Genomic DNA, 18,049 nt, shown 5'->3' with positions numbered 1-18,049 from the left:
CCATGCAGCAGAGTGGAATAAGAACGTAAGAACATAAAAAATAGGAGCTGGAGTAGGCCATTTGGTCCAGTGAGGCGGTGCGGCTTCTCTTGAAGGGGAGGGCCTACTGCCGCTGCTGTCAATTTTTTTTTGCCGACTGCCATGTCGGCCCGACAATTATGCCCCCGGGTTCGGCCAGGCAGCCTGGTACCCCCTCTTGGGTGCCAGGCCGCTGGCCCGGTCGAAACCCTCCCTGGTGGCCCAGTGGGCTGAAGTTTTAAAAGCACGGAGGCTCTCCCCTTAAAGTGAAGGAGAGAGATGTGGTGACGCGGCGCCGTGATAACATCATCATGCCAGTGACGCCACACCGCACCCAACTTCCGCCCCTCAGTTGCTGTCACCACTGCATTTCTGCCCCTCAAGTGCTGTCACCGACTTCTGGATCAAAGCAAAAAAACAGAAAGAGCCGTACGTAGCTTAAGAGGCGACCTGAATCGCAGCTGTGGTAAAAAAAACTTTGTAATGGAGTGGGAGCGCCCCGTTTTGGGCAGGGGACAATTTCTACCCTGAGTTGTTGAATATTATTTTGACTGAAAACTTTTCTGAAATTGAAGATTAATTACAAAAATTCCATTTAAATGCACCTATTCAATTTGCAAAACAATTAAAACTTTGTTCAAAAGCATACGACTGGAAGTACCACTATACCGGCATATAATTTGGATATCACAAAGTCTTGCTGGAGGGGCTAACTGTTTTCTGCATTGTCCTTATCAAACAGTGTAGATCCATCCAATTAAAAAGCAGCAAACATCATTTCTATTCACAAGAAGAAATCCAAATGAGTGTCTGAAAGTACAGATCCATATGCCACTGTTTAATTTTGACAAAACTGGTTAACTACATTGCCTGATCACCAATTCAACTTCATAGCTAATCAGATTGTGTTGTTCTTAATACCATGACCAACAAATAGAGTGATTCTCTAAATGTCCAGTGTGAAATTAGAGCAATTGCCCATAACACTTCTAGAACTTTCATTAGTGCAGGATCTTTGGGGGTGTAATTGACCTCCTTTGCGCCTTCCATTTAGCATCTCTGGGGTGCGATAATGGGGCTCTACCGGTTCTGTGACCAAGGTTTGCAGGTTAGCAGCAACGGCAAACCCTAACGCCATGATCTTCTGCGCCCCGGAGATTGTGACATCATCCGGGGTGCAGCGACCCGTTACCGCCCCAGATGCAAACTTCTGTTCCGCCCACTGCAGCATCGCTGGGCGTTGTTAGATAAGCCGGCTGCTTGGGGAACAGTATTTTAAAGGATTGCCAGTGATGTAGGGAAATTTTTTTTATTGAGCCCTCATGTCATTTTCTTAACATTTTCTTCTGCCGTAGTTGATCAGCCCTGCACTCTCAATGCCGAGAGCATGCAGAAATCAAGCGCAGACAGTGGAAGGAGCGTGCGGCAAACCAGTCCCACCCATCCCTTCCCTCAATGACTATCTGTCCTATCTGTGACAGAATCTGTGGCTTTCGTATTGGACTGTTCAGCCACCAAAGAACTCCAGGAGTGGAAGCAAGTCTTCCTCGATTCCGAGGGACTGCCTATGATGATGATGACTCTGTTAGAGGCTTGGGGTTGATCGCCGTGGATCGCAGTTGCCGTTGTCGAGCAGGGGATTCGATTTCTTGCAGAGCCTGCAGCAATAGCCCTTCCCTTTAAGGGAGGGAAGAAGCCTCTGATTCCGGCAATGCTGCACTGGACATTGTGCAGTGCTTTGTCGCTACCACCCCTCTTGCCTGGTTTGGTGCTCCAAGAGAAGCGGTAGCACTTGATTTAGCGTTCCACTTCCCTCATGGATCGCTAAACCGGAAGTTTGCGTCTGCTAGAATTGGGAAGCACCCGACAATACTTTTGCGCTCCCGCAAAAGTTATTGCTCCAAATGGTTCGCTGCACAATTTCTAGCCCCGTATTTATTTAGAAGATGACCTCCTAGAGGTGAGGCGGCTGTAGGGAAAAATTGTATTGCTAGGACCAAAATTGTCATATATGTAAACCTGTATTTCCCTTGTGTAGCCACCAGAGGGCTCATCCCCTGGAGTCCCAAGGGATCCCACAATTCATTGGGAGCACCTGTACTTGAGGAGGCCTCTTAGGCTGGAGAGGCTCTCTGGAGACCTGAAATAAAAGATTAAGGTCACACTTTACTTTGAGCTCACAATATCCAGTCAGACTCTTTATTCATACATAACAAAAATGAGTACTGTATTTAGGATATGTAATGCTCTGGTACATCTACAGTTGCAGTATTGTGTCTAGTTTTGGATCCCTCCTATGATGAAGGACATCAAGGCTCAGTATAAAGTGCAGAGGAGGTGAACAAGATAATAGTTAGACTTGGGGCTCTTAAGTATGTGGCTAGGCTTTAAGAATTAGGGCTATTTCATTTGGAGAAACATTGTCTTAGAAAGGATATTATTGAAGTTTTTGAACGATGAAAGAATTGGAGTTTGTCTGACTGGATTGGGTATTTGAGGTAGATAAAGATGGTAAAAAAAGAGGGCATTCACATAAATTCATTAGACATAGAGTTAGGTTAGATGTAAAAACCTTTTCCTTTCACAGAACGTCATTGCCCCCTTGAGCAGATCAGGAAAGCATGCAATGCGTAAGAAGATACCACTGACCTTTTAAAGGGAATTTAACAAGTTCCTGTGAAAAGAGGACATTTCTAAAAAGAGGTCAAGTTGCTAGTTAGCTGTGAACATGAGGCCTTATAGGCTGCCATGGTCTCTTGAAGCCTTGCATTTTCAGAGCAATTTCCGAAATTTTTTTAATTTAAATTAAACACAAGGTGGGCTAAATTTAATCGTTCCCCCGAAAACGGATGTGGGGATGGCGATGCGCGATTAACTGGCATCCATTGCTTATGATGCTTTTAAACTGTAAACTGTATTGGACATTTTGTGCTATCTGCTAATTTAAATGATTCCAGCATTGAGGAAAGGGCCACATTACAGCAAAATTCTAAAGGGGCAAAGTGTGTTAAAAAGGCAAACCTGTGCCTCAGTGCGAGGAGTATTCGTAATAAGGTGGACGAATTAACTGCGCAGGCAGCAATGAACGAATATGATATAATTGGCATTACGGAGACATGGCTCCAGGGTGACCAAGGCTGGGTATTCAACATTCAGGAAGGATAGACAAAAAGGAAAAGGAGGTGCGGTAGCGTTGCTGGTTAAATAGGAAATTAACGCAACAGTAAGGAAGAACATTAGCTTGAATGATGTGGAATCTGTATGGGTAGAGCTGCGGAATACCAAAGGGCAGAAAACGCTAGTGGGAGTTGTGTACAGACCACCAAACAGTTGTAGTGAGGTTGGGGACAGCATCAAACAAGAAATTAGGGATGCGCGCAATAAAGGTACAGCAGTTATCATGGGCAACTTTAGTCTACATATAAATTGGGTTAACCAAACTGGTAGCAATACGGTGGAGGAGGATTACCTGGAGTGCATTAGTGATGGTTTTTGAGACCAATATGTCGAGGAACCAACTAGGGAGCTGGCCATCCTAGACTGGGTGATGTGTAATGAGAAAGGACTAATTAGCAATCTTGTTGTGCACGACCACTTGGGGAAGAGTGACTATAACATGGTGGAATTCTTTATTAGGATGAAGAGTGACACAGTTAATTCAGAAACAAGGGTCCTGAACTTAAGGAAAGGTAACTTCGATGGTTTGAGGCATGAATTGGCTAGAATAGACTGGCAAATGATACTTAAAGGGTTGATGGCGGATAGGCAATGGCAAGCATTTAAAGATCACATGGATGAACTTCAGCAATTGTACATCCCTGTCTGGAGTAAAAATAAAACAGGGAAGGTGGCTCAACCGTGGCTAACAAGGGAAATTAAGGATAGTGTTAAATCCAAGGAAGAGGCATCGAAATTGGCCAGAAAAAGCAGCAAACCTGAGGACTGGGAGAAATTTAGAATTCAGCAGAGGAGGACAAAGGGTTTGATTAGTAGGGAGAAAATAAAGTATGAGAGGAAGCTTGCTGGAAACATAAAAACTGACTGCAAAAGCTTCTTTAGGTATGTGAAAAGAAAAAGATTAGTGAAGACAAACGTAGGTCCCTTGCAGTCAGAATCAGGTGAATTTATAATGGGGAACAAAGAAATGGCAGACCAGTTGAACAAATACTTTGTTTCTGACTTCACGAAGGAAGACACAAATAACCTTCTGGAAATACTAGGGACCGAGGGTCTAGTGTGAAGGAGGAACTGAAGGAAATCCTTATTAGGCGGGAAATTGTGTTAGGGAAATTGATGGGATTGAAAGCCGATAAATCCCCAGGGCCTGATAGTCTGCATCCCAGAGTACTTAAGGAAGTGACCCGAGAAATAGTGGATGCATTGGTGATCATTTTCCAACAGTCTATCGGCTCTGGATCAGTTCCTATGGACTGGAGGGTAGCTAATGTAACACCACTTTTTAAAAAAGGAGAGGGAAAATGGGTAATTATAGACCGGTTAGCCTGACATCAGTAGTGGGGAAAATGTTGGAACCAAGTATTAAAGCTGAAATAGCAGAGCATTTGGAAAGCATGAAAAGGAAATCATGCTTGACAAATCTTCTAGAATTCTTTGAGGATGTAATTAGTTGAGTGGACAAGGGAGAACCAGTGGATGTGGTGTATTTGGACTTTCAAAAGGCTTTTGACAAGGTCCCACACAAGAGATTGGTGTGCAAAATTAAAGCGCATGGTATTGGGGGTAATGTACTGACATGGATAGAGAACTGGTTGGCAGACAGGAAGCAGAGAGTCGGGATAAACGGGTCTTTTTCAGAATGGCAGTCAATGACTAGTGGGGTGCCGCAGGGCTCAGTGCTGGGACCCCAGCTATTTACAATATACATCAATGATTTCGTTGAAGGAATTGGGTGTAATATCTCCAAGTTTGCAGATGACACTAAGCTGGGTGGCGGTGTGAGCTGTGAGGAGGATGCTAAGAGGCTGCAGGGTGACTTGGACAGGTTAGGTGAATGGGCAAATGCATGGCAGATGCAGTGTAATGTGGATAAAATGTGAGGTTATCCACTTTGGTGGCAAAAAAAGAAGGCAGAATATTATTTGAATGGCGGCGGCAGATTAGGAAAAGGGGAGGTGCAACGAGACCTGGGTGTCATGGTACATCAGTCATTGAAAGTTGGCATGCAGGTACAGCAGGCGGTGAAGAAGGCAAATGGTATGTTGGCCTTCATAGCTAGGGGATTTGAGTATAGGAGCTGGGAGGTCTTACTGCAGTTGCACAGGGCCTTGGTGAGGCCTCACCTGGAATATTGTGTTCAGTTTTAGTCTCCTAATCTGAGGGAGTGCAGCGAAGGTTCACCAGACTGATTCCTGGGATGGCAGGACTGACATATGAGGAGAGACTGGATCGTCTGGGCCTGTATTCACTGGAGTTTAGAAGGATGAGAGGGGATCTCACAGAAACATATAAATATCTGACGGGACTGGACAGGTTAGATGCAGGAAGAATGTTCCCGATGTTGGGGAAGTCCAGAACCAGGGGTCACAGTCTAAGGATAAGGGGTAAGCCATTTAGGACTGAGATGAGGAGAAACTTCTTCACTCAGAGGGTTGTTAACCTGTGGAATTCCCTACTGCAGAGAGTTGTTGATGCCAGTTCATTTGATATATTCAAGAGGGAGTTAGATATGGCCCGTACTGCCAAAGGGATCAAGGGGTATGGAGAGAAAGTAGGAAAGGGGTACTGAGGTGAATGATCAGCCATGATCTTATTGAATGGTGGTGCAGACTCGAAGGGCCGAATGGCCTATTCCTGCACCTATTTTCTATGTTTCTATGTTTCTCTGTAAACATGCTGTTTCGTGGCTGAGCTTCTCAGCAGGAGAACCAAGTTTGTGTGAGGCTAGCACTACTTAAAGCTAGTTTGTACTACTTAAAGCCAGCCTGCACCTCTTAAAGGGAAGCTGCATTCTGGCTGGAGCAGTTGCTGGAAGTGGCTGGGGAAGAGAATATGACCTGGAAGTACACTGAATTATGGCACAACAAGAGAAAGTGCATGCTCCAAGATTCTCAGATGCTGCTCTGAAGGCCTTGGTGGAGGAGGCGAAGAGGAGGAGAAAGATCCTCTATCCACAGGGGGCCAAGAGGCCCTCCAGACAAACTCTGCGAAGGCAGTGGGAGCAGGTAATTGTGACAGTCAATGCTTGAAGTCAAGCCCCGAGGACCTGGAGGCAGTGCAGCAAAAAGTTCAGTGACCACAAATGAGTGGGCAAGGTCAGTGAATTCATCTTCAAATGCTAGATCCCACCAACTGCACTACTAGCCTCACACACTGCTCAATGCACCACAACCCCATCACTCACTTACCAATAATCTCTGTCAAACAGGACTTAAACCTAACATTCATAGTTTCAGCTCACCCTCACACACTTAGCTGAAAGCTGCACTCACACATCTCACACCCTGCAGACATTGTCAACTATTCAACCATGACAGGCACATCACCGAAACAGATTGCACCATATACACTGACACACTTCCCTCTCTATATCATGACAAGTTGGTGCATAACCGACTGCAGCAGGAGCTAAGCGATGGGGGGTAGATACGACTCCATGAACTTACCCTGATGGAGGAAACGGGGCTTGCTATCATTGGAGTGGCCATTGTTGAGCCCATGGCCAGTAGCTGGGCTGAAACAATCAAAGTTGACGGTATCTTCATACCTAATTCTCCTTCTTACATCCCACTTGCCCCTCATCCCACAATCTCTTCTGACTTACAAGCTGTAGATGGTGTAACCATGCATCTCTTACTTTCTCCTGTCCCAGCACCACACCCAACCCTCATTCCTTTTTCATTTCATATAACCAAGACCTGCGACCTGTCCAGGTAATGGTTGAAGAGCAGGAAGACAGTGATAATGAAGACACACCATCACTTGATTTCACACTCACAGCCACCAGCTCAGATACTGAAACTGCGCGTAATTTAGAGGATAGCTTAGATGCAGTATCAGCACGTGGTGCATCACTGGGCACGAGATAACTGCAGCCAGGGAAGGGTGCAAAGGTAGCTCAGGTACCAATTCTCTTTCCACCCACCACCCCCCTCACCCCGCCCCCCCCTGCCACCTCACCACAATCCTACCCTTGTGCCTTTCTCCTTTCAGATACTCAAGCTTTGCAACCTGGCCAGGCAGTAGTGGAGAAGTAAAAACTGGAAGAGAAAGAAAGCAGTGATACTGAAGACAGAGCGCCTTCACTCAATTTCACACTCGCAACCACCAGCTCAGATACTGATATACTGTGTACTTTAGAGGATAGCTTAGACCCAGGATCTGCACATGGTGACACATCAGGCAAGAGTGGCCTGGAGCCAGGGCAGGGGGCAAGAGTAGTGCAGGTGCCAGCTCCCCGAGGTTGAGATTGTAGAGAGTTCTGGCACAGATGAGCACTTCAATGTGATAGGCTACAGAAGAAGGTTGATGGGACAATTAAATGCTTGGTGCATTGGCAGGTCTGCCAGAAAGCTTCTGTGCAATGTCAAGGAGCATGGAGGAGTCCAGCACCAACTTGGCATAGGGCTTTGCACAGATCTTGGCCATCCTTTCCAGCATGCAAGTGATGGCCAACTCCATTAGCGCACTTGCAGACACAACCAGGAAGCAGCAGCTGATCGCCGATATCTCAACCTCCATTGTAGCACAAGCAGAAGCCACCCAACGTCTGGATGCTGCAGTGAAAGCTCAGACTTCTGTCATGCAATCTCAGACTGCTCTCATGCAAGTTCAGCTTGCTGTCACGCAAGGTCAGACTATTGCTATTGTGGTGTGGTTACTAGTGTTCAAAGGGGCTTGCAGAGTGTCACTGTAGTCCAGCAATCTGTCCTCCAACAGATTACTGGGATTGCTGAGGCACCTGGGGGAGTGGCAGTGGCTTCGTGGAGCTTGAACCTGCTGTCCTCTCTCACGATGACTGCATTCATCCTCCCACCCCTGGCACTCCACCTGTGCACCTGCCGTTGCCTGTCAGCAAGCCAGCCCAGACTGCTGCCATGCATTCCGAGATGGTGCAGTCCGAAGATGGGCTTTCTAGGCCCAGAGCTACTCGAGGTTGTCCTCCAAGATCATCTGCTGTCTCCCCCCTGAAAGTCAGCAACCTGCCAACAGCGATGCTGCAGCCACTGGGGTAGCACTGTGTAGGAGTACTAGGAGGGGTAAAGGCATACAGAAGACAAGTATTAAAGAATGCACAAGGGTGATTAGTTTACATTTGTATGCAATATGGCATGATTTTATTTATACATTTGGTTTGGAATGTTTGTTTTCTGTTGGCTTTTATTTTTGCATTATTGCCAAGTGGACGCTGTGATGGTCAGTGTCAGAGGGAAGGTAAGGTGTGGGACTGTTGGTGAATGGGGGTTGTGTTTACTGGTATCACAGTCAAATAATTTGTTCATGGACAGCCTGGCCAGAAAGGGGCTGTCTAGGTTGCCTCCTCCCTTCCTCTTCCTCCTGCTGCTCATCCTCCTCCTCCTGCTCCTGCTCCTCAGCTGGTTGCTGTATGACTGCTGGCAAGAGCTATGTCTCATGATGGTGAGGTTGTGCAGCATGCAATAGACCACTATGACTGTTGAAACCTGCTCTGCGAATTACTTCAGGGCTCCTCCAGAGCAGTCTAGGCAGAGGAAGCATTGCACCAGCACGCTAGTGGTCTGCTTGATATTTCATGTGGCAGCGTGGCTTTCGTCATATGAATGTTGTCCGTGTTTGTGTGGTTTGCGCACCAAAGTCATGAGCCATATTGCTAATGGATAGTCCTTGTCTTCCAGTAGCCATTCTCTGGTTTGTCGTGGTGGTTCAAATGTGGATGGTGCAGTGGACTGTCACATAATGAAGCCATCATGGCTGCTGCCAGGATATCGGAGATTTACCTGCATGATTTACTAAGTATAGTGGCACACCAGCTGGACCTTGAGGGAGTGGAATCCCTTTCAGCTGCGGTACATCTCCGAGTTGACATGCGACGCCGCCAGCAAAGTGTGCAATCAATATCAACCTGCACCATGGGGAAGCCTGCCATCCTTGCGAATCTGTGTGCTCGCTCCGCCTGCTTTTCTCGGGCCAGAGAGAAGGAAGTATATGCGGCTCTCTTACCTCAGAGCCTCAGTTACCTCCCTTATGCAACAGTGGATGGCAAATTGGGAGATGTTGCAAATACCTTCTGCTCCAGCCTGAAAGGAGCCTATCATATAAAGGTTCATGGCCACCGTGACCTTCACATCCAATGGCCCAAAAAAAAAAAAAAAAATCCAATGGCAATGTGGTCCTCGCTCTGCTCTGTAATCATATCTTGCAGCAAGTGGTCTATGCTGAAACCTTGAAATCAGGACAAAGTCCTTCAGCACATGACACACCTGACACACCACTTCCTGTTGGCATTATCAACTGCCTGTAGACTTTATCAAGTTATATGCAGAGCACCAAATACTCTGACAAACACACAACAGCCAGTAGACATCAATCAGCAACTAACTTGCAAGTAGTTGATGATCCTTTTAAATAGCACTTGTCCTTCCTGCTGCTGAACACTTGTTCAGCTGTGTGAACTTAAGAGAAGGCATTAGCTGAAGGGTTGAGCTCCAAAATGGCAGCGTTATGCCAAATACGTCACGATCTGCCCACTCTGCACACCTCCGGTACACGCTCACTGCGACCACCCAACCTGGCGACTGGTGCGGCCCGCACCCGTAGCACCCAAACAATGGCCACAACAGAGCCGAATTTTGCAGCCAAGCTTTTTTTCCTTTTTTTGCTTCTCAGAAGATTGTGCGGTTGGTAAAAAGGGAGGTAGTTGTGGTGGTTGGGGTGGGGGGCAGTGGCAGGGGGAGGAGGTGGGATGCAGAGGTTGATCAATATTGTATAATTTTCAATGATGTTTGGATGAACAGGATATATCTAGGCTGAGATTTTCCTCAGAGCTGCTCTCACTCCACCATCGTAACTTTGCTTGATATGTGCTGGAAATGGGATTTGGAAATGCAGCAGAAACCCCATTTACACATGTAAATGTAGCTTCTGCTGCATTTTCAGTGGAATTTCAGGGGATCGGAGTGGAAACAGCTCCAAGGAAATTCTCGATCCAATGTCCAGTAATGTGGAATGACTGTTGGAGAATTAGGAAATAAAATCTTATTTTACACACTTAGTATAACTTCAACTTTTGTAATTGAGAACTGCTAGTCTTATTAATATGAGGCCCCAAAGCTGGCCAGTAATTTGGAATGGAATCTGGTTATGTTGGGATACAGCCTTGATTAAACTACGCGGTAGAAATTGCACCCCACTCAAAACAGGGCACACGCTTCCCGTTTCAATGGTTTTTACCGCAGCTGTGGTTGAGGTCACCTCTTGAGTGACCTCTGCTCTTTCTTTTTTTTAAAATTCAGATCCAGAAGTTGCTCTTAATGGGGGCGGTGACTACATGAGAGGGACGGAGATGTAGCGGTGGCAACACCTGAGGGTGGAAGTTGGGAACGGTGCGGAGTGGCCGCCTCGATGCCGTCATCACGGCGCTGCGTCACCACGGCTCTCCCCTTCACTTAAAGGGCAGGGCCTTCACGATTTTAAAACTTTGGCCCACTGGGCCACCAGGGAGGGTTTCGGCCAGGCCAGTGGCCTGGCACCCAAGAGTGTGTGACAGGCACCTGAGGTCTGGCATGAGTTTTAAGTGTCTCCACACTAGTTTAATGTGCACAATACATTTAGGAAGGATGAGCTGAACTTTGTTGCACATTAAATAGATGTGAATCACCTAAAACAATTTTGGGACAAATGTTCATTATTATTTGTGATATTTCACCAAGTAAGATACCAATTTCTTTCTTTAAAAACTTTTTTGCAGTGTTTATGGAAAACAGAAGCCAAATTGTGATTCCTGTAGGTTGTTATCATTTGTGGTTCATTATTATAATATACACCTAAATTATTTTGTTGGGTTTGTAGGGTAAGACTTTGGGCCGATTTAGCTAAAGTTGCTCGTAAGCAAGAAGTTTGGGATGTCTGTCGTACAGCTTGTCAATTTTGCCTATTGTATGATGATGGACGATGGAAAACAAAACACGCTGAAGATAGTAAGATTAAAAGAATGGCTTAATTATTTTTCAAGAGGTCTATTATGTCTGTGTGCATGAGCTAGAACATGTATTTTGTTTGCTTTTTTGCTTTATTTCAGGAGAAGCAATAAGTACAAGTATCTCTGAGGGAAACATTAGCAGCATAGATACAATGCCTTCATTAGTACTACAAGCTCCACACGAAGTATGTTTTTCTGCATCTGATTTACTCATACTCATGGCCGACATATACTTAATTAATGGAGAGGTAGGAAGTTCAATAATTCAATAATAAGTCGGTTTGAATGGCCCACAGAGTTTGCAATCAGTTTTGTATATTTTTATGTGTATTATTATCAATACAACAGTGTGTTGTGAAGCCTTGGCATAATCTGTTCTGATGAATAGCACAAAAGTTAGACATGTCGGCAACATGAAGGTTAGAATTTGAAGGAAAGGGAAATTATTTTTCCATGATGTATTTATCCGAAAATGTTTGGTTAGGAACAAGATACATAATTTATCCTAATAAGTGTGAAAGGTGCAGCACAAATGAGCAACTGTACAGGAACAACTATTTATGGCTTTTTAATCTTACATGTATAGGAAGGCATTATGGAGCAGGTAAGACTACAACAATAATATTTAGAATGAGATATGAAGCACAGGACATGATTCAGCTTGGAAAATAGGTAATTAGTTCTTATTTTGGAGCATTTAATTGAAGCATCTATGGATAGGCAGCACCCGGAAGCAGAGAAGAATGCTCAACATTTTTGTGCCCATTTTCCCCAACAATGAGATTGGGTGTCTATTCCATCTGCTAAAAAGGAAGGAATATAGGTTTGGAACTTTAATATGTGTAATAATCCTTTTGGACTCTCTGTTGAATTGTTTGACACTGACATCATATTGGTAACCGTTCTGACTTTTATTCAGGCGTTATCAAGAATCAATACATTACTATATTTAAGCAGTAAGACACAATTGAGAATTATATTACCCCTTGTCCCTTGGATAGAAGGTGTGACCTAGTTTCACGCACCTTCAGCACCCTGTCGTCTCACCCTCAGCTCAATCCTCTACCCTGAGCGAGTCAAAAGTCCCCTAGATTATAGCTCAAAAAAACAGAACTGAGACACAATACATTTGGGGAGAAATTTGGCTGCTTAGCGCCTCCCGTTGGATGCCCGTGAACTTCAGTGCTGGTTTAGCGCTGGCACTAACTCTTACCTCACAGATCGTGACATCATAAAGTGCGCAGCGCCCCGTTATCGCCTGGATGTGAATTTGCCTCCTGCCCCCTGCTGTATCGCCGAGCAGGAAGAGGAGATGTTGTCAACTAGGCTGGCCACTTGGGGAGCGCTAATTAAAGAGAATGGTTTTCAGGTAGGCTAATCTTTATTATTTACACCAGTCCGGTGTCTGCTCAAAGTTTTTGATGTTTCATTGCTGCAAGTGCTACTCCACTTTGTGAGAGTGTAATGGCAGTCACGCAGGTTGCCTTGCAATGCAGAGCAGACGACAGGTAGCTTGTGCACCATCATTGGCCCTTATCTTTAAGCGTGGAAAGCATCCTCTGTTCCATTAGTAAAGTGATCCAAATTGTTCAGCGTTCTGCCGCTACTGCCTCGCGCCCAAAGAGAAGAGGTTAACGCTTGATTTAGTGCTAAACTTCCCTCTTGGAGAGCTAAAGCTAACTTTCCTGGCAGGAGAGAATCATTAGTGCCTGCCGCTACTTTTTCTACTTTTCAAAAGTTAACGCCCCAATCGGGACGCTAAGGAATTTCTAGCCCATAATAATGAATTACATTTTTCCCAATACTCCCCTCATTCTGCCCAATCATAGGGTCGGCACGTGTATGTCTAGGCCCAGACACTAGGGCTGAAATTCACCTCCGCCCGAAATGGGTTGAACATGCCGCATTTTGCTGCTTTGCTCCTGGTGGTGCTTGGAAGGAAATTCAGCTTATTTTGAAAAAAATGGAGCGGAGTGGTATTGAGTGCAGTAATCGGCAGGTTGCAGTGGTATGATTGCGGAGGGGCATTAAGACCACGAAATTCAGCGACTGCTGATTTGCTCCTAATAAGCCAGCGACAGCGTAGACCAGCAGCGGGGTCGTAGCCCAGAGCGGTGGGGTCATGGCCCAGGAGCGGCACAGCATGGACCAGCAGCGAGGTCATGACCCAGGAGTGGCACAGCACGGGCCAGCAGCGAGTTCATCATTGAGTCCTATGAAACCCAGGGAGAGAGGGTCTGCGGAAAGGAGAAAGGAGGACAGTAGGAGTATGTGTGTTTGTATATGCTAGGCCCATACAGCGGAGCCTGGTCTCCAGTTGTCTTGGACCCCCTTGCCACTGGACCAAGACTGTGCTCTGTCAAGCACGTGTGGTAGCTGGTGTGCAACGACCATCCCACGTTAAAAAAATTCTTGCATAGGCATCTTCCACCCTTCAAAATTAAGTTTGGGACCTGGAACATCAAGACTCTCATGGACAACGCCAACAGCGATAGACCAGAACGGCGAACTGCTATCATTGCCCGGGAGCTCAGACGTTTCGTCATTGACATCGCTGCTCGAAGCGAGACCCAGCAGGGGCAGAGGAAGGCCAGCTCAAGGAACAAGGTAATGATTATACCTTCTTCTGAAACGTTAAACCAGAAGAAGATTGTCGCCTCCATGGAGTTGGCTTCGCCATAAAAAATGAACTAGTTAGCCATCTCAGAGATGCGGGATAAACGAACGCCTCATGACTCTTCAGATCACCCTAGCCCGGAACCAGTGTGCTATGGTCTTCAGCACGTACGCCCCAACACTCGAAGCTACAGACGAGATCAAAGAGGAGTTCTACTCCAGCCTCGAACAATACCTATCCCGAGTACCAACAGACGACAAGCTGATATGTACCACAGAAAATTGTTGAGTCCAATTCGTTGGATATATTCAAGAGGGAGTTAGATGTGGTCCCTACGGCTAAGGGGATCAGGGGGTATGGAGAAAAGGCGGCAGTGGGGTACTGAAGTTGCATGATCAGCCGTGAAGGGCCGAATGGCCTGCTCCTGCACCTATTTTCTATGTTTCAATGTTTCTATGATCCTCCTGGGTTACATTATCGTCAGAGTTGGAAAGGACACAGACCACTGGGCAGGTTTGATTGGCAGAGAGGGGGTTAGGGAAAACTCAATCCAAAGGCTGTGTTGCCTGGCTGGTGCCAGGGCTAAGGACATCTCCTCTGGGCTGGAGAGGAACTTGGAGTGGGAGGGGGAGATCCAGTTGTTGCGGTCCACGTGAGCACCAACGACATAGATCGGACAAACAAAGAGGTTCTGTTGAGGGATTTGAGCAGCTAGGGGCCACATTAAAAAGCAGAACCACAAAGATAATAATCTCTGGATTACCAACTGAGCCCCGAGCAAATTTGCATAGGATCAATAAGATCAGAGAATTAAACACGTGGCTCAAAGACTGGTATGGGAGAAATGGGTTTTGGTTCATGGGGCACTGGCACCAGTACTGGGGTAAGAGAGTATTGGTGAGGCCACACCTGGAGTATTGGTCTCCGTACTGAAGAAAGGATATACTTTTCTTTGGAGGTTGTTCAGAGAAGGTTCACTGGGTTGATTCCGGAGATGAGGGGTTTGACTTATGAAGACATGTTGAGTAGGTTGGGCCTATACTCATTGGGGTTCAGAAGAATGAGACGTGGTCTTATCGAAACATATAAGATAATGAGGTGGATGCAATGAAGATATTTCCACTCATAGAGGAAACGAGAACTAGGGGGCATAGTGTCAGAATAAGGGGCCGCCCATTTAAAACTGAGTTTTGGAGGAATTTCTTCTCTCAGAGGATTGTAAATCTGTGGAATTATCCGCCCCAGAGAGCTGTGGAGGCTGTGTCATTGGCAGAGATAGACAGATTTTTAAGGGTTATGTGGAGTGGGCAGGGAAGTGGAGTTGAATCCATGATCAGATCAGCCATGATCTTATTAAATGGCGGAGCAGGCAGGAGGGGCTAAATGGCCGACTCCTGCTCCTATTTCTTATGTTCTTACGATCTTATGTAAGTCATCATCCGAGCGAGGGTCCGCAAGGACATGCGCATCACCCGCACCATGACAGGAGCTGAAGACTGCTGGAAGGACCACCGCTTAATCCACTCTGTCAACACCATCAACGTAGCCCCAAAACAGCGACGGCAACAGAACCAATGCCACAGGAACATCAACGCTGGAGCACTCCACGACCCGGCTAAGAAAGTACAATTCAGCTAGTGTCTCACTGTCAGCCTGGCGACTCCCAGTGACCCAGAGATGCAGAATGTCCACAGTGCCTGGTCTGCCCTCAAGGCCTCCATAATTAGCACCTGTGAAGAGACGCTCGGTCACTCAACCAGGAAAAATCAAGACTGGTTCAACGAGGGCGACCAAGAGATCCAGGAGCTAATAAGCCACAAGCGCAAGGCATTCTTGGACTAGAAACAGCAACACAATTCGAGAGCAAGGAAACAGCTCTAAAGACATCTGAAGGCCAAGGTCGAACAAAAAACTCTTGACCTAAAGAACAGATGGTGGGTGGAGAAAGTGCAGGAGATCCAGCAACTAGCTGACAACCACAACATGCGTGGATTCTTCAGCGCAGTCAAGACCACCTACAGCTCAAGCACCCAGGGTCCTACCCCATTGCTGGCAAGAATGGAGAGGTACTTATCAAGGACAGAGAGGCAGTCAGTGCTCGCTGGAAGGAGCACTTCGAAGATCTCCTCAACCGAGACTCTGTGTTCAACACGAGTGTCCTTGACTCCATCCCACAGCATGCTACCCGCCACCATCTCAGCACAACCCCAACCTGGCATGAGGTAGAAAAGGCCATCCGACAACTGAAAAACAACAAGGCCTCAGGAGCAGATGGAATCCCCGCCGAAGCACTAAAACATGGCGGAAAAGCACTTTTGGCGTGAATACACACTCTCATTTCTCTCATCTGGAAGGCGGAGAGCATGCCAGGGGACCTCAGCGATACGGTAATCGTGGCCATCTTCAAGAAAGGCGACAACTCCGATTGCGGTAACTCAGCTCCGTTTCCCAAGATGGCGTCAGTAATTTCGATCGGACTCCGACATGGTAAAGCAAGGTTTTAAAAAGTGGTCCTTAGCGCTGTCCTTAAAAAAATCCTTATTGGCGAAACTCGCGAAAACAGGCAAAAATGGAGTTATGAGTGGGTTTGACCCTGAGTGACATCATAAAAATGGCACTTAAAAAAAATGGCCGTTATCTGTTAAGGACGGATTGGTGAAACTAGTAAAATCGGCTTAAATTAAGTTAGCTCCAAAAAACACTTAGCTCCAAAAGCATGGAGCTAAATGGTGAATTTTGGGCCCATTGTCTCTATTAACCTCTCCTAATTTTCTAATCACTTGAGAAGATAGTTAAAATTAGTTAATATCTACTGTGAACTAAGAATAATTAACTGTTTTGGTGACATTTGTTTTATTTTAAGGAATTTAAAGTTTAACATTGTAATTTATTTGGCCAGGCAACCATTCAGTTGTTAAAATCAGAGGGCGTTCTGTTTAACAACCATGCAGTTTTCCCAAAGGATCAACACAAGCATCTTCAGGGATATGTAGCCCAAGATCCAGAGAGCATTCCAGAATGGATAACTTACAGGTATTTTGAGCTTTCCTTTTTGAGTTTTTCACCGTTTTCAAATAATGTACATATGCAATGAAAAAGCAATTGGAGCAAGAAACTTTAAAAATGTTCAAGAATCATACGTTTTAAAACAAAATCCAAGCACACTGGACTTATTGTATTTAATGAACTGAGACTCTGTCGCATTCTGACTTTTACCAAACTATGATGCGAGTAAGAGGCAGTAATAAAGGACCTGATATTAATGAGAAGGTAGGATGATTGTGCGCGCGGGGGCAATTTTGTGGTTCTGAAACCTAGAAGAATGGGTTTCCCTCAGGCCCTGCCAAATTTAACGGCATGACCTAATTACCATTTTAAAAATCTCGTTTCCCAGTCGCAGCCAGCCAGATTGAGAGGCTGGCTGTCTGTCAGATGGGTAGACCTTCGGCACCAGGGCACAGCTGTGTTACAAAATGGAGGGATGGAGAGATCGGGGGTTGGATGGACATCGATGGGGGTTAGAGAGATTCGGGGTTGGGCAACATCAATGGAGGAGCCAGGATTTGAGGAGGGTGGGACATCGATGAAGTGCCAGACAGATCGGGGGTTGTGAGGGACATCGATGGGGGTGTATTTATATTCTCTTGAACATCTCTTAAGTTCAATTTAGCTCTCTTTATTCAGGAGCTCAGTCAGCAAAGTGCAGTTAAAATGGCGATCCTCACACACACACATGAGGTTTCTCCCTACAGATCGAGGGTGCTATACCTCCTAGCTAGAGGGCACTATACATTATATCATTATGCCTTTCCTTTCATAAGAAACAAAATGTGAATTTAAAGTGAGCTTCAATATAAACTGGTATTTAACATCTCATGAATACATGTAGTAAACATCTATAAGTTTAACAAACAACAACAAAACCCTTGTCTTATTGATTATCCAAATGTCCAGTGTCCATGATTTCCTATTCCTGTACAATGTTCCAGGTATTTTGGTATTGTGCAGATTCTGTTGCTTCACCTCAAACTGGTTGTTTAAGTGGTGTTCTGTTCATTGATCGCTTTAGACCCTTTATCAGTGATCTGAGGGGAAATATCAGGCAACATATTCCTGTTTTCACGTGTTGTCATTGAAGTGCTGTTTCACCTGTTAGTTGGCTGTGTTGGCAGCAGATTGTGTGTAAGTGTCACTGCGATCTCTGGAGTTTCGATAAATGTCTCTTTCTCAGATGTTTCCTATTTCGGCGATACTCACGGCCATCTTCTGTAATGACCTGA

The 18,049-nt window shown here is 45.8% G+C and overlaps 1 protein-coding gene across 2 annotated transcripts in view; it reads left to right on the top strand.

The window, feature by feature from the left end:
- LOC139260323 (cilia- and flagella-associated protein 46) overlaps nucleotides 1-18,049 on the top strand; it is a 681,403-nt gene that overhangs the window by 130,919 nt on the left and 532,435 nt on the right. For both annotated transcript variants that reach the window (XR_011592768.1, XM_070876797.1), the window contains exons 15-17: nucleotides 11,023-11,150; nucleotides 11,252-11,400; nucleotides 16,669-16,802. Coding sequence is in view for 1 of the 2 variants with exons in the window: in XM_070876797.1 (XP_070732898.1) it covers nucleotides 11,023-11,150; nucleotides 11,252-11,400; nucleotides 16,669-16,802 (411 nt within the window). In the remaining variant the exon portion in view is untranslated. The remainder of the gene's footprint in view (nucleotides 1-11,022; nucleotides 11,151-11,251; nucleotides 11,401-16,668; nucleotides 16,803-18,049) is intronic.

Source organism: Pristiophorus japonicus, chromosome 3 (assembly GCF_044704955.1).
Source record: "Pristiophorus japonicus isolate sPriJap1 chromosome 3, sPriJap1.hap1, whole genome shotgun sequence".
Classification (NCBI taxonomy): domain Eukaryota; kingdom Metazoa; phylum Chordata; class Chondrichthyes; family Pristiophoridae; genus Pristiophorus; species Pristiophorus japonicus.
The sequence above is the reverse complement of the archived record's forward strand: the minus strand, read 5'-3'. Positions and strand labels throughout refer to the sequence as shown.